The sequence below is a fragment of the Aspergillus foveolatus genome, assembly GCF_047715535.1.
Source record: "Aspergillus foveolatus strain CBS 279.81 unplaced genomic scaffold BDW70scaffold_118, whole genome shotgun sequence".
Taxonomy (NCBI): domain Eukaryota; kingdom Fungi; phylum Ascomycota; class Eurotiomycetes; order Eurotiales; family Aspergillaceae; genus Aspergillus; species Aspergillus foveolatus.
In genome coordinates this window covers 24383-39514 of record NW_027396182.1, presented here as the reverse complement: position 1 = coordinate 39514, position 15132 = coordinate 24383, and the positions used below count along the sequence as shown (strand labels likewise).

Genomic DNA, 15132 nt, shown 5'->3' with positions numbered 1-15132 from the left:
AATAGTATCGTCAAGCTTAATGATAGACTATATAGTATCGTCAACGATATAGTATCGTCAAAATAGGCAGATAGGCAAATCGTGAACAGCCCTATATAATATGAGCCTATTCACTAGTAATAATACTGGCTTCTGATAAACCCTCTCTGCTAAGGCTTTGTCCTAGAGTTATTAGAGAGATCTTTCTCTACTGTAACCTCGGTTGCTTATGGGCTGATTTCATAGTCTTGTCACGTGTAAATAATGGAGAACTCCAAAATGCAAAATACCAGAGTTGTATGAAATATCTGCAGTTAGTTCTCGTACTTGTTGAAGATGGATCTAAGCCAGCAAGTTGAGGAACACACCCAAATTTACCAGCCTTGATTGTAGACTCCCATAACAGCTTCAGCCAAAGTAAAGGCCACAATATGGAATATATGTCGTTACGGGTGAATCATCAGGGGAACACATTTCCGGAGTTCTGCACGAACCATATCTATCTGCTGCGCTTGACAAGAAAAACTCCAGTTTCTCTGAGTGGTATTGGTATTTTCCACCACTTGCCTAATAGTCGCTGTTCAAGATGTAGAAAGAAAAGACGCTGGGTTTTTGTGCGGACGCTCGTGTCAGCGTCAAGCTAGCGGCCTTGCTGGACAAGTCGCTTGTAGGCCTGAGTTCTAGATGTTGTGATCTCTAGTTCTCTACCATGATATTTAGTGTAAGAACGAAAAGTAAAAGAGATCTGGGGATTAAGACGTTTGTATATATATATTATGACTTGTCAACAGGCGATTCTCTCGCACAGTGTCGCCTCAACAGCTCCACTGTGGCGATAATACTTACGGTGTATAGCAGATGGAATAAACATAATGTAGTAACTAATTTTTGCTAATATCCGGTACTAGGGCGGCTTTAGTACAGAGTACAAAAGCAGTTAGCCTCCGTAACGAAAGCGCTTCCCGGCTAGTGTCCTTCACTTGATTCTCCCACCTCTCCTCGATCTGTTACCCATGACTCGGAAGCAAATTTAAGAGTTCCTGATAATGGTGGTTGCGAAAAAGGTCAAAGACCTTATGCCTATCGTCTTTCAATTTGCACGGCACTCTCTTTGCCACAGTGTTGTAATTAATTGGTTGCTGTGGACTAAAATCTACAGTCTTCGATTCCCGGATCTCCCCAGGTAACAGAAACCCAGCTTTTATTTTTGCGAACAACGAGGATCCTTCTGACTCCCACATCCTTAGGCCTGTCTCATAGTTCTGAAAAATGACAGCTTCGCCATGCTGGTCAGTCGGGACACCGGTACACAGCACCGCCCCGGAGTGATACGGAAATATCATGTGACCTTCGGTGTACACGATGAGCCTCTGTGGCTGGCTTACACCAAGTGATACAAGCGGCCTAATCTCTAACCCGGATCTGACCCTCATTATATTGTAGGTGATATGGAAATGTCTTGTATATGCCGGCTTACGCCACGTGACATCGTGGCTTGGGCGCGATCTCTAACCCCTGAGGATCTGACCTCTCAATGTACAGACACACAGTAGAAGATATCTATTGTCAACGAGATAGATAATCAATCGTCATATGGCATCCGATCCTTAGTAGGCTACGTCCGTGTGGTTGATACAGCTTCCTTCTGCCCTTTCCCCTCTGAGCATCCACAACACGGAGAAACCTCTCCCCTGTCAACCTTGTCCTTGGACCGCCACAGAATTGCTACGGCCTGATTGCTCGCTTCACAGTTCCAAATGTACTCACTTCCTAGCAAAACTGAACTCGCCAGTGCGGGCGTGACATTGGCCCCTTCAATAACTCTCCAGCGTTCTGTCTGAGCATTGAGAGCCACAGTATATAGTGGTGCCCCCGCGAGGACTTTCTGTATGGTGCCCATGCGGAGATTGTCGGATACCCCGGGGGGCTCACCACATCAGGTAGGGTTTCTCCCTCGATCAAGGAGAGGTCATGCCGGTACCGGCCGAGAACGGGAGTATAGGCTTGGGTTGTCGAAGCAGTGGGTGATCGCCCCGACTTATGGTAGTGGTGAGCGTACTCCTTAAGGAAAGCGGATGGCTCCTTGGACGAGGAATAACTTGATGTTCGTCTTAAAGAGCAGAATATCCTTACCCCTCGGATTATTGGACTGGCTCTGCCCTGATAAATCGTTCGTGCGGGAATCCTGGTCCCAGTGAGGATACAGTACACGATAGAGTGCATTCTTTGCCCGAATCACCCAATCTGCAACACGCATAAACACCGCCGGTAATGCAAGATTGCGCACATAAGCATGCGTCACCGTCGTTAGAACCATCTTTCCTTCTATCAATTTCCATTTCAACCCCAATCTCCCAACCGACCTAGCCTCTCTATCCGACACAAACGCACCTGAATCGATTTTCTGCGCTGTCACACTAAACGTTGCCGTATCTAGAAGCACAACAAGCCCGCCCAGCTCACTCGGACAACCGAGGTTACGAGTCTGCTCCAAGCCTGTGATGCTATTGAACAAGACGCGAAGGAAGCCAGCGACCAGTATTTGAGCCCGAATTGATTTCGAAAAACAGGATCCGCAAAAAGTCGAGGTCTTGTGCTGTCAGAAATTTCTTTGGGTTGATCTGTCCATCCACCAGGGTTTGCGCCAGTATGGACTGTGCTGCTGGGGTTGGTATGAGACGCTCCGTCAGTGGATAGCCTGCGGGAAAGAGATGGATCTCCAGCCCGCCAGCCGTGATGTCGGGAGCATCGCACGAAATCAACCAAATAGGTTTATCGAAGGGCGATGTGACGATATATAACCACCGAAGCTCTCAATAGGGATCTGTGATGCGTTCGGAGGAGTCTCTCATTGTCTCTCGTAACCATCGGCTCTAACCCAGCCTGAAGGGTTGCCCTCTCTCCAGTGCCCCACTCCATCGAATTGGTTCCTGCTAATGTTAGCGGTACAGAGTGTTCGCCCCTTGGCTTTGATTGACAAACTCTCTATCAGACGGTACTCCCATTCACGCTTCTCCGCCTCTGGGCGGCGCTCCAGATCTTGATCAGCGTCATTGACGGCCGGGTATGGGTATGCCGTATGACTGCTCTTGAGCCGTTTGCTGTCCATTTTGAATGATTGCAAAAATGAGAGTTCTTGGCTGTTGCGAATTCTCAATATCGCCAAGATGCCACCTATCCACAAAGGCGCGCTTCCTAGAACTTTCCCGGGCTGATGCCACCACTACGTAATCATACTCTCGCAACAATTGCAACCGAGTCTCGACTGTTACCGTTTACAGTTGACGTTTGTGTATCTATTACTATATTATGCTGGAAGGTATAGATGTACAGTTCTCTCCGCTGCCATTGACAGGGTATAGTGCTTGTATGGCTCCTAGGGCTGCGTCCTTTTGACAGCAAGGAAAGTCCCTGAGCTACTCCTCGACTTGGGCAGCAGACAAAGCCCACACTAGCCATGAAATGTATTCAATTGACTTATCAACAAGTAATAACCATGCTGATCCAGTAAATTGCAAGGACGCCTTCCTGTCACACCGGTCATTAACCCCTTCCACTAATCCTGTCCTTCCTTCATCCACGGTTACCACACCATTATCCTGCAAGAAAAGGTTCCCTTGCTTTTGTAGTCCTCCTGCGAACAAATATGCTTTATGTTGATGCCATTCGATATGTCATTATTGTCTATAATTCTAATTTGTCCCCAAAGACAGAACATCCCGAAGGAGATCCGTCTCTTCAAACAACACGTCTGCGTTACACAGCCGGGCCTCTGGTCTATACACCAGTATCCTGCTATTCGTCTAAGAGGAAGGTACTGGTTTCAAAATAATGCCAAAGACACGTTCGCATTTGATATGTCGGTTCGAAAATATTTATATCTAAACACTACTTCAGTGAGCCCGCTGTTTCCTCATTTGATATTGTGGCTGGATGTCTCTCTGCCAGGGACTAAATAGATGTTCTGATCCGGTCCATTGATACGTATTGGCCCCCTCTACAACACACATTTATTTGCTTTTTTTTGTCGGTTTTTCTTTTTGTATTTACGTTTATTTTATGGTTCTTGCATGTGTTTGATAAGTTCAAATGACATGGCTGACATAAATGATAATACGATAGTCGAGGCGGCATTTCTTAGAACGGCTATATTTCTTTCAAATTGTTTCGAAATAAATGCATTCCAGCATGCTAAATCACAGTCAAGTCACAAGACGGTATTGATAGCTCCATCTTTCTTTCCCTAACACGGTCACTTCAGGGTAAGGAGCCCTGGCCGATATGGCAGAAGATCGTAGCCTGGGTTGAGGCTGGGATCTCGGCCCTGATAGAGGAGCTGCAGGTTGCAAGGGTCGATGCTCATTGTCTGATCCGGGGTACTGCGCACAAGGTCGCCATGGCTAATATCGTCCGTCCAAGTAGCGCCGCTGTTGGCTTTGCCAGCAAAAGGCTCGCTCTCAGTGGCTGCCTGCGGTGTCCATGAGCCACCAAGGCTGTCGGCAGTGAAGGACCGGAAATAGCGCCCCTGCGCCCCGATCGCTTCAACGATCATCAGATATGTGTCTTTGCTTTGACCTGGGACCGTGTACACCTGGACAGCTTCGAACAAGTTGTTTCTTTCATCTGACAGGATAATCTCGGACTCGGTGCCGAAATCGCCGGGGAACTGGTCAATGGGCATACTGGCGCGATAGATGCGTCCGTTGTCTCCCGCAAAAAAGAGGTACATTGTGGTACTGTCGCCGATGACTGTCTGGTCAATGACACCGGTGTCTGAATCTGAAATTGACCCGGAAAAGAGCGGTTGGGGTGATGACCACCCGTTGGCATTGGTTGGATCACTCGACGTCAGGTAGGAAAAGGCAGTAGGGCCCCATTGGTACGCGAGGATCCAGACATCCTTCGGCTCGAAGTAGAACAGCGTGGGCGCGACAGTAGACTGAGTCATTGCATTCTGGCTTGCTGTGGCCATGTCGGACCAGTTGGAGAAGAGGCCGAAATTGAGGGACCCCCAACTTGTGCCCGTATCATGGTAAGTTGCGTACACGAGATACTGCCCATTGTACGGGACCGCGGTGAAGTCCTTGAGTGATGCCCATCCGTCCTTGGGCTCAGCGAGCGGGCCAGTCGACGTCCAGCTGTACGTTGACGGAAGACCGCACTGCGCTAGGACCCTTGGAGCAGACCAAAGGAGAGCTGCGAATTTAGGCCAGGTACTGGAGACTCTCATTGTAGCGCGTTGATTCAAGAGGTCAAGATGAGATGCAGGAAGAGTTCCTATAAATTGTTGATCTCGGCTGAAGTGCCTGACCACCGTCAACCCTAAATAGGCTGTATGAAACGGATTTCCCTCTTCTGCCACGGGGCTTTCCCCCACAAAGGGGTCATTTGTTTCACCCTGTGGGGGTTCCGAGACAATCGCTCAGTACTGCTCCACCGGCTCAAAGCACTGATTCGTTTTCTGGACCTTGGATCTCCAAGCCCGCCGACGCAAAGAAAGGGTGTTTTGACACGCCAAGCAAGGATCGGCCCTTTGGGAATCTTTTGGGACGCAACCCTGATTATCCGGTTAAAGTCGACAACTTTCTTCCTCAATAATTACCCGGACGAATGCTGAAGAGCGTCATTTTCGAGGGCGGATCCACTGTTCCTTATTGCGCTGGTTGTTGGATCTCAAGGACGTCAGGCCGGTCCCTCAACTACATTGCCATGCACGCAGGTCGGCGAGCATATTACTGTGGTATGTTCTATTGTGGTATATCTTTGGAGACGTGCACAGTATACCAGTTGTTTTCTTATATAAACTCTAAAAACATCAAGGTCTATACATCTATAAATGACAGCTATTCCACCGCCCGAGTCACAGTTTCAATAACAATATCACCAACCTCACTAGCAAAGGGCGGGCACATCATGGAGAAGTGATCTGAAGGCCAAGTTAGTAAGGCATCAGAGATGTGGGGCAGTATAGTTCAAACGTACCTCCATTGACAGTATAGACAGCGATATGATCTCCGAGTAAATCTTCCCACCCATTTGTCCCAAACTGCTGTCGGCGCCCATAGAACCAGGAGTTGAAGTAGCGCTCAAACTCATCCAGGTTCATCTCGTACATACTCTTACCGATATCCAAGCCAGGTCGACCCATGGAGGCAATTGGTGCATCCGGCCGGTTATCGAGACCCAGCAAGGCCCAAACAACGGCGACTTGCTTTGGCTGGCAGTCCGGTGGGAAGGCCGGTGCATCGTAGCGGGAGAGGGCCCGGCAAGTTGCCATGAGATGGGCACGCTCCTTGACTGAGAGGTCTTCAGGGAGGTCGCGTGCACGGTTAATGCCCTCAAAGGTACCGAGCTTGTCGACAAAATCGGTCGTTACAATGGAGGTGGGAATGAGCGAGGGAGCGCGCATGTCGAGGATGATGAGGGCTTGGATGGTTTCGCCCTCGCGCGTCAGACGGTGGGCAACCTCGTAGGCATACATAGAGCCCGCAGACCACCCGCCAATGAGGTATGGTCCCTGAGGCTGGATTCGCCGGATCGTGCGCAGGAAAATGGTGGCCATCTCCTCAATAGAGAGGTCAAAATATTCCGGCTGCTCGAGGAAGGGGGACTCGAGGGCGTAAATCCGCCTGCCCTTGGGAAGGGCTTTAAGGTGGATGTAGGACTCAACGGTCCCGGATCCATCGGTCGTCAAGAAGAGAGGGGCTTCGCGAGAGCGAGACTGGCCCTGGATCAGGACTGCACGCGAGACGGCGGTGTCCAATTTGTGCTGGCGGCTGAAGTCGATCGAGGTCTCTTTCGCCGGGGTCGACGATGCCTGGGCAGGGGCGCTCTCCTCCGCGTCATCCAGGGCTTCCTGGGCAGCGCCCACGGTAGGATTGGCGCTGAAGAACGCAGCAGGGAGTTCGATTCCCGTCTCGGCCTGAAAGGCAGCGGTAATTTTGATGCTGAGCATCGAGTCCATGCCCACCGAGTCAAAGGTCGTCGACGACGTGAGATCACTGGCTTCCAACCCGAGCGCTTGAGCCACAAGAGAGAGTAGGTGCTGGCTTGGTGCCGGGCCTTGCTTACGGGTTTGGGTCCGTTCTGGGCTAGGGGTCGGCTTGGTGATCTCCTCCTCCAGGTCATCCAGTGCTGAGCCGCCCAGCTCGGCTTCGGCATCAGCCGGAGTAGGGAAGTTGGTGAAGAAGGCTGCCGGCAACTCTACGGCTGTAGTGCGCTGGAAGTTGGCCAGGATGGAGATGGCCATCTGCGAATCGACTCCGAAATCGGTAAAGGTTGTGCCGGGTGAGCTCTTCATCTCTGCCACACTGACCCCAGTCTGCTCAGCAACTGCCTGCAGCAGCTCTGTGCCCAAGTCGACCATGTCTGACACGCTGCTAGGTGTTGGCGACCTCGACATTGGGGTGTTCGAGCCGGAAGAACTGCTAGGGCTAGGCGATGGAGCGAGCTGCCGGGCATGCTTAAGCACAGCCTTGACCGGGGCTGCAGCTACCGGCTTGGTCGAGCGGCCGCGGGTAGCACCAGTGAGCAGGGCAAAGAAGTCTCGCTCCAGCTTCTTGAAGCAGATGTCCGAGCAGACTGCGACAAGGCGGTCTTGACTATCGGTGGCATAGACGTCGCACAGACTTGTGCCAGCCTTTTGGTCCTGCTCGCGGATCGTAGCGTAGACGTGGTATGGACCAGGCGAAGAGAGATCGTCGACGATGCGCAACGAGCCAATATGGTTGGCAATGTGGACTTCATTCTTCGGTCGGCGGACGTCTGCATTGAGCAGGAAGCCGGCAACATGGACCAAAGCATCCACGGCGAAGGGGCTGCTGGTGAAGGTACCCAGGTCGGCGGTGAGCGTCAGTTGGAGAGTGACAGCAGCGTCGTGGAAATCGGCGGCTATCACTGCTTCTTGGACTGCGTGATAGGGCGCCGAGTAGTCAACAATCTCTGAGAAGACCTTGTAGAAGAGGGCCGTGTCCATGGCATGGACTTCGCGAGGCCGGATGGAGCGGTTGAGGGTCTGCACGCGCGCCCTGACCAGCGGCTGGATGCGAGACCAGTCCCTTCGAACGGCCGAATCGAGCTGGCCCAAGAGCATCGTCGCCGAGCCGTACCCAACTGCTCCTTTCGAGGTTTGGCCCTTGAAGTGCACAGACACGGCATTGGACTTGATATCGAGGACCGCCTCGACCCAGACCTGCGGCAGGACTTCCATGTCCTCGCGGAGCACCAGCGGGCTGTGCATCTCTAGACTGCTCAGCTCGTAAGTGTTAAGTGCAGCCCCAGCGCCGTTCTCCTGCTCTAGGAAAGCTGCCGCGGTGTAGGCCATGTCGATGAAGATACTGGCTGGGCAAATGGCCGACTCATCGACGACATGGCCACCGATGGCCTTGGCCAGCTTGGGATCGGAGAGGTCCACCGTAAACGTCCCCAATATCTTCCCCTCCTCTCGCTGCAGCTTCTCAACTGCATGCAGTGTGGTAGATGCCAGCCTCGAGAGCCCGGTAGTGGATGGTGTGACCGACGCGGCGCTCGCAGCCGCAGCAGGGGTTTTGTATGAATGCCAAAAGGTCTTGAGGTCGAATGCATACGTGGGGAGATCACTGATCAAACGAACATTGTCAAGATGGTCCTTGTGAAACTCACTCCAGGCCACCGGGAGCTGCGCACTGTGGGCTGCAGCAAGAGTCGAGGAGACCGATTGCCAATCATCGCCGCCGCGACGGAGGCTGGGCCAGCCGTTGATTTTGGTCGACTGCAGGCAGGCAGCCATCAGACTGATGCAGATAGGATGGGGTCCAATCTCAACGGCAAAGGAGCGGTCTGGTATGAGTCCCTCCACCTCGCAAACGCGCACGGCGTCAAGGAAGGCCACGGGCTCCCGCGTGTGACGGCGCAAGTAGTTGGAATCGAAGACGCCCTGCTCGCCGGGCCTGACAATGCGTCCCAGGACGGTGCTCGCCACAGGGAGGGTCGGCGCGTGGAAGGGAACCTGGGCTGCACTGGCCTCGAGATCGTCCAGCAGGACATCCATCTGGCGAGTATGGAAAGCATGCTGCACACGCAGACGCGTGGTCGAGACCTTGCCGTCTGACTTCAGATATTCGTCGAGGGCCTCGATGGCGGCGACAGGGCCCCCTACCACTGTGCTGGATGGGCCGTTGACGCAGCAAATCTCGCACCCAGTCGTGGCCGCTGAATCACGGATGCGATACTGCACTGTGCGCATTGGCAGTCCAACAGCCAGCATTGCTGCCTCGGATGGCGGACACCGAGTGAAGATGAGGGTGGCGCGTCTGAAGGCCAGGGCCAGAGCATCGCTGGTCGACAGCACCCCGGCCACGCAGAGCGCCGCATACTCGCCCAGGCTGTGGCCGATTAGTACCGTCGGTCTGATGCCCAGCGACTGCCAGTACCGAGCGAGAGCGATCTCGAGGGCGACAGTCGCAACCTGCATGTCCACTTCGGTGACGGCAGCGCCTTCGGCGCCGCCACCGCGGATGGCGTTGAGGAACTTCGTCGGCAGTCCCTGCACTTCGCAGATTGACTGCAGAGAGTCCAAGAGGCGACGGAAGGTGGGCGACGTCCTATACATAGCACCCCCCATGCCCAGGTTCTGCGCGCCCTGGCCTGTGAAGGCAAAAACGACTGCGGGTGGCGGCCCTGATTCCACCTTATCTGCCAATGGCTTCTCGAGCTGCCGCAAAAGGTCAGCAGTAGATGAGACTACATACGCCTCACGGTGGACATTGTGCATGCGGCGCGCGGTTGTCGTGTAGGCGAGGTCGGCGAGATTGGTGTCTGGGTGCGCAGAGATGTACGCGCGAAGGCGCTTTCGGTTGGCCTCATGGGCCGTTGCGGTGCGTCCGGAGGTGACAACGACATGGTGTGTACGAACATCAGACCCAGAAGCTGGGGCTGGCAGGGCGAATGCCGGGGGATCTTGTAGCAGCATGCTCACATTGCCTCCGGCAGCGTCGAAGTTGTTGACAAAGATATACCGGGGCTCAGTGCCGTTCCGGGTCCACGATTGTCCATTCGCTAGCTTGATCTGTTTCCCGATTAGCGGTTCGAGATATGGGTTCAATTTGATGGGCTGGTTCGGCTGCGCTGGAATCTTGTCGTGCTGCAGGATGAGAATTGCCTTCATCAGGGAGATGATACCCGCGGCGGCCTCGCTGTGACCGATATTGGCCTTTAGGGCGCCCACAATCAGCGGTTTCTCGCGCTGGGTCCTGTTTGACGGCGCAAAGACGCTCTGAACCGCATGGGTCTCAACACGGTCCCCAGCCTGTGTCCCGGTTCCATGCATCTCGACGACGTCCACTTGCTCCGGCCTGACGGCCGCCTGGCGCAACACTCGGCGATAGAGAGCCCCCTGGGCCTTCTCGCCTGGGTAGGTGATGGAGCCAGCGCCCGCATTGCAGTTGCGAGAAGCACCGGCGATCACTGCAATGACGTTGTCCTTGGACCGGACCGCGTCAGCCAGACGCTTGAGAATCACTACACCCACGCCCTCACCACGGCAGTAGCCGTCCGCGCTGTCTGAGTACGTCTTGCAAGCGCCTGTAGGCGACAGGAACCCTCCCTGGCTCAGTCCTGCAAACCATTCCGGTGCGGTCAGCAGTGTACCACCGCCGACAACGGCGGCGTCGTACTTGCCTGCCGTCAGAGCGTCCCGAGCAAGGCACAGTGCTGTCGCACTGGACGAGCAGCCTGTGTCGATGCTGTAGAAGCCACCAGCCCACTGGAAGAAATGCGATAGTCGGCCAGGCGCGAAGCCGCGGTTGACACCGGGGAGATAGTGGGTGTCGATTCCCTGCTGGTCGTTGATGCTCTTCCAGTCGTCGATTGTCTGGCCAAAGTAGGTCGCAATGCGAGGCGGCGCCTGCTCGCTGTCGCCCGGTGCGGCGGGGGTTGGAGGTGAGTAGCCCGCCATCTCCAGGGCTTCGTACGTGGTCATGAGGAGCATCCGCTGCACGGGATCCATCTGCATCGCCTCGCGAGGAGAGATGTTGAAGAGCCGGTGGTCAAAGTCGCCGGGGTTCTTCAAAAAGCAACCGTAGCGCGCCAGGAGCGCGTTGTGCTTTGCGCGAGTAGGGTCATAAAAGTCGTTGACGTCGAACCGGCTCTCGGGGATGATCTGATGGGTTGTAGTTGCGGTCTCCAGCAGCCGCCAGAACTCGTCGAGAGTGTCGCTGTTGGGGAAGCGTCCGGACATGCCAACGACGGCAATGGCGTCGGCTGGGATGCTGTCGAGGTCGTTTCCGTACGGCCTCGGCTTTGGACTGAGCTGCCCAAGCTCTACCGCGAGGTCATTCTTCTCCAGGAGACTCTGGATTCCCGACGTCTCGGTTGAGGCGCTGATAGCAGTGAGGACGATGTCTGTGATATTGGCCCTATGCAGATCATTAATCAGGGCAGCGACGGCCTGATGAACGTCGATGGGCTTGTTGGCGACTTCCTCCACAGCAAGCGTCCAAAGCTCTGTGGCCTGTTGTGACGAAGAAGCTGCAATCATGGCCGCGCTGATAGGGGGCAGATGAGCCCCATGCAGCGGCACCTGGGCCAGTGCTGAGGCAGGGGTGGTGATCGTTGCATGGGCGAGTTCCGGTCTACTTGCCAGGGCGTCCAAGGTGGACGGCGGCCCAAAGACGACCGTGCTTTCTGTCATGACCTCGCCAATATATGCTTGGTTTATCGGCCTGAGTGAGGCGTTGATCTTATCCAGAGCCTGTTCCAGGTCTGCAATGGTGGTGGCGCTGGAGACCACTCGCGCCCATGGGCCATTCGAGTCTTCGATGTCTTTTCCCCTTCGCTGGAGTTCTACCCCCAGACGAAAGGCCACCGAGACAGCCTCCAGGCCCAAGTTGACAATCCCATCGGCTGTCGTGGCGCCAGCAGCTACACCAGCAGCCACCAACCCGGCGCCGAACCCCATGGGAATTGCCCTTGCCCCTCCATGTCCGGATAAGATCGCTGGATCATCTTCGGCGAGACTATTGGAATACTAACGTCAGAAGGAGACTTCAGGAATTGCCGGGTCAAGGAGACGTACACAAGCAGCTGGCCGATCTGGATGGTGGTCAGAAGTACCAGGTCAGCGACAATGCTACCCCGGGTCTGGGTGGTCTGCCGCTCAGCGAGCTCCACCAAGTCCTCAAAGGAACCGATATCGGCACGCTCGAGTCCATCGAGAGACGCTGCCTGGCGCTGTACGACGGTTGATGCCGCGGCCAAAAGGCTCTGGAGTCTGCGGCGTGACTTGGAGCGCACGTTTAAGTCGTGCACGGCATCAAAGGTGACCCGCTCCTGCGGGAAAAAAAGAACGTGGTTTGGAGCCATGGTGACGGGATAAAGATAAGATAATTAGATATCGAGATGGGGAAATATGTCTATGATATTATAGCGGCACTGCTGTTCTATTGCCGTGAAGATTCGAGCTCCGTGATATCAAGCTCAACTCCAAAGCAGGTGCAATGGGATGTTTTATATAGCCTCGCCTTGTCAATTGTAATTCGCCTCCCAAGCCCTCTTCCTTTTAGCTCACTTGATCATGGCTGGAAGCTGAAGCTGGGCAATCCTTCAGCTGCGTTGTAGCCTGCCCCCTTGGGCAAGTCGGGCAAGAGGCATAGCCATGCTCGTCTAGGTACTATTCTCGTCGATACCAGGGTCCAGAGTGCCAGAGTATACAGTATACGAAGAATTGTTTCAGTAGTGGAGTGTATGGGACTCTGGTCCGTGAGTATCTGTTGAGCATACAGACCTGATAGAGCCTCAATCTGGCCATTGATGTCAGCCCTGAAGCGACATCAGCGTTACAGCCATAGTACATCGTAAGACCACACTTCTGCAAGCTTATCCTTGGGCGAATCTTAGTGAGATACGGAAGAAAAACAGAAATTTTCCGGGTCAGATCATCTTGTGGGCGAATCGCCATCAGCCCTATGACGGCATACGCCTCCGATGCAGCTTATACTCTGGTCCAGATATGAATCATCACAGATACTCTGCTCCTACAATGAATCAGACCGCATTCCATTCACTTGCAGCCTCAATACTCAGCATTGTTTGAAGGGAACTGTGGTTGAGCCCGCTCATAAGGACTCCAAAAGCCTACTCCCATAAACCTACCCGCCCACCATCCCTGTCAAACCGTCGCATCCCTAAACATGGCTACTGAGATTGCCGAGATCACCAATCTTCTGAAACGCGAGCGCTACTACCGGGACACAGCTCAGTGGGAGCTGTGCCGGGGAGCCTATCATCCCGACGCGAGCATGACCTACATCGACGTTTCCTGGTATGCACAGCCAGCTCAGACCACAGCAGGCTGCGCGCTGACTAGAACAGGTTCCAGGGAAATATCGACGCGTTTCTGGAACGCTCAGCCAGAGTGCATCAAGGTCGAGTCAACGTGATGCACTCCTCCTTTGATCCGGTCGACGTCCAAGTCCGCGGTCGCCGAGCCACCAGCGCGGCATTTTGTCTCATCACCAGCTCCATCACGCTGGATGGGGTTGAATATGAGCTGGCCTCGTATATGCGACTGCTCTCCCGATTACAGAAACTATCAGACGCCGGTCCGTGGCGAATTGTCCGGCTAGAAGCAATCTATGTCCGCGACCGACTGGTCTGCTCCTTTCCCGGCCGAGACGCTGCGGCGCCGCTGGTGATACCAGAGAAGGCTTTAGCGTATCCCACGCCCTACCGCTGTATGGCCTTTGTCATGCTACATCGAGGGCTCGAGCCTCGCGTTGACCTTCCAAATGAGGATGATCAGGATAGCGTCCGGCGAGTGGTGGAGGGAAATGTGGCATTTCTTAGTGGTGCCGAGGATATAATTGAAGGCACAGTTGCATAGGCAGACTTGAATAGCTCCCATTGTGCAGTGCTCTCTACCCCTATCCCATTTTCCAAATATAGACTCGATCCCGGGAACCGTACTGCACTAGGCCCATTCCCACTGTTTTATCACTGCTCCCTCTTCACATGCACCTTGAGCAAGTCCTCCGCGTTACGGTAGGCCACCATCTCCAACTGCTCCTCGGTCAACAGGCCACTGCCCTCGAGCTCCTTGAACCACTCCAGTCCCCGCTCGTTGGATTCGAAGGGGTAGTCAACGCTGTACATGATGCGCTCCACTTTTGTGTTGTGGAGGATGCACTTCAGGGGTGCCAGGCTCCAACTCCCTGATGTAGTGATCCAGATATTCTCATCCCAAACCTGCCGGAGCGGTCGGTCTCGAGGGCCCCATCCGCCCCAGCGAGTGCTCATGTCACTGGCTCGTTCGAGCATATAGGGAAGCATTTCGCCCATGTGGCCCACGATGATCTTCAGCCTTGGGAAGCGATCAAACACTCCCGCAGCGAACAGCTTCAGCACGTGGAGGCCAACATCGGGATGCCAGCCCCAGCCCGGGCCGCCTAGACTGATCCCGACGGGGATGGGGTAGGAGCCCATGAAGCTCTCGGCCATGCGGGCCGAGGGCCAGGTAGGGTGCAGGTAGATGGGCACATCGAGCTCGCACGCCTTGGCCCAGAGGACATCATAGTGGGGACTATCGAAATGCTTTCCGTCCGCATGGTTGTCAATCAACGCACCGACGAATCCTAATTCAGAAACAGACCGGTCCAGCTCCGCCGCCGAGGCAGCTGGGTCTGCAACGGGCAGCACGGTGAAGGCAGCGAAGCGCTGGGGATCGCTGATCTGGGCAATCTCGGCCGCAAGCTCATCGTTGCCTGCTCTGCAGGCTTCGGCGCTGGGTCCACCTATCGATCTATACGGTCAGCTCGCGTGGCTTTTGTGCTATTATGGGTTACAGTAGGCCTTACTGACCCGGAGTAAAAGCATGGGAGACCACCTGCAGCGAGATGCTCCCGCGGTTCATAGCCTCGAGTCGCCCATCTCCGAGGCTTCGCAGCTGGTCGGCAAGACCAGGCACGCCTTGCAGGGTTCGCTGGAAGGTCTCGCCAATCGAGTTGAAGATGGCGGTCGAGTAGTAGTGTTCTTCGAGGGCAAGGAGTGGCGGAGTCATTCTTGCCAGTGGAATGCTAAGTTGTTCTGCGTTTTTTTTTTTGGACACCCCAAGGTAGACCGGCCATTCATACTCTCTCTATATATTTTCCCCATAGAGGCTCCAGTCTAAATGCTGACGTG

At 54.4% G+C, this 15132-nt stretch overlaps 5 protein-coding genes across 5 annotated transcripts; 1 reads left to right on the top strand and 4 right to left on the bottom strand.

The window, feature by feature from the left end:
- Window positions 1-986: 986 nt before the first annotated feature.
- Window positions 987-3088, bottom strand: BDW70DRAFT_154275 (uncharacterized protein; the record flags this gene model as incomplete). Its single annotated transcript, XM_073739808.1, has 8 exons — window positions 987-1401; window positions 1656-1864; window positions 1912-2016; window positions 2069-2412; window positions 2443-2483; window positions 2548-2633; window positions 2782-2909; window positions 2962-3088. The coding sequence occupies 8 exons, from the start codon at window positions 3086-3088 to the stop codon at window positions 987-989; spliced, it is 1455 nt and encodes a 484-aa protein (XP_073591171.1).
- A 1143-nt stretch (window positions 3089-4231) lies between these two features.
- On the bottom strand, window positions 4232-5475 carry BDW70DRAFT_166193 (alpha-L-arabinofuranosidase axhA-2; the record flags this gene model as incomplete). Its single annotated transcript, XM_073741928.1, has 1 exon — window positions 4232-5475. The coding sequence occupies exon 1, from the start codon at window positions 5207-5209 to the stop codon at window positions 4232-4234; it is 978 nt and encodes a 325-aa protein (XP_073591170.1). The 5' UTR covers window positions 5210-5475.
- Window positions 5476-5822: 347 nt separating this feature from the next.
- BDW70DRAFT_164578 (uncharacterized protein) lies at window positions 5823-12318 on the bottom strand (the record flags this gene model as incomplete). Its single annotated transcript, XM_073741499.1, has 3 exons — window positions 5823-5905; window positions 5962-11972; window positions 12032-12318. 3 exons carry the CDS (start codon window positions 12316-12318, stop codon window positions 5823-5825), a joined length of 6381 nt encoding a protein of 2126 aa, XP_073591169.1.
- A 740-nt stretch (window positions 12319-13058) lies between these two features.
- BDW70DRAFT_145041 (uncharacterized protein) lies at window positions 13059-13878 on the top strand. The gene has a single exon (XM_073738362.1). It carries the CDS (start codon window positions 13394-13396, stop codon window positions 13835-13837), a length of 444 nt encoding a protein of 147 aa, XP_073591168.1. The 5' UTR covers window positions 13059-13393; the 3' UTR covers window positions 13838-13878.
- Window positions 13879-13899: 21 nt separating this feature from the next.
- On the bottom strand, window positions 13900-15129 carry BDW70DRAFT_166190 (amidohydrolase family protein). Its single transcript, XM_073741927.1, has 2 exons — window positions 14812-15129; window positions 13900-14744 (listed from the first exon to the last, which is right to left on the bottom strand). The coding sequence occupies exons 1-2, from the start codon at window positions 15008-15010 to the stop codon at window positions 13948-13950; spliced, it is 996 nt and encodes a 331-aa protein (XP_073591167.1). The 5' UTR covers window positions 15011-15129; the 3' UTR covers window positions 13900-13947.
- Between the last annotated feature and the right edge of the window lie 3 nt (window positions 15130-15132).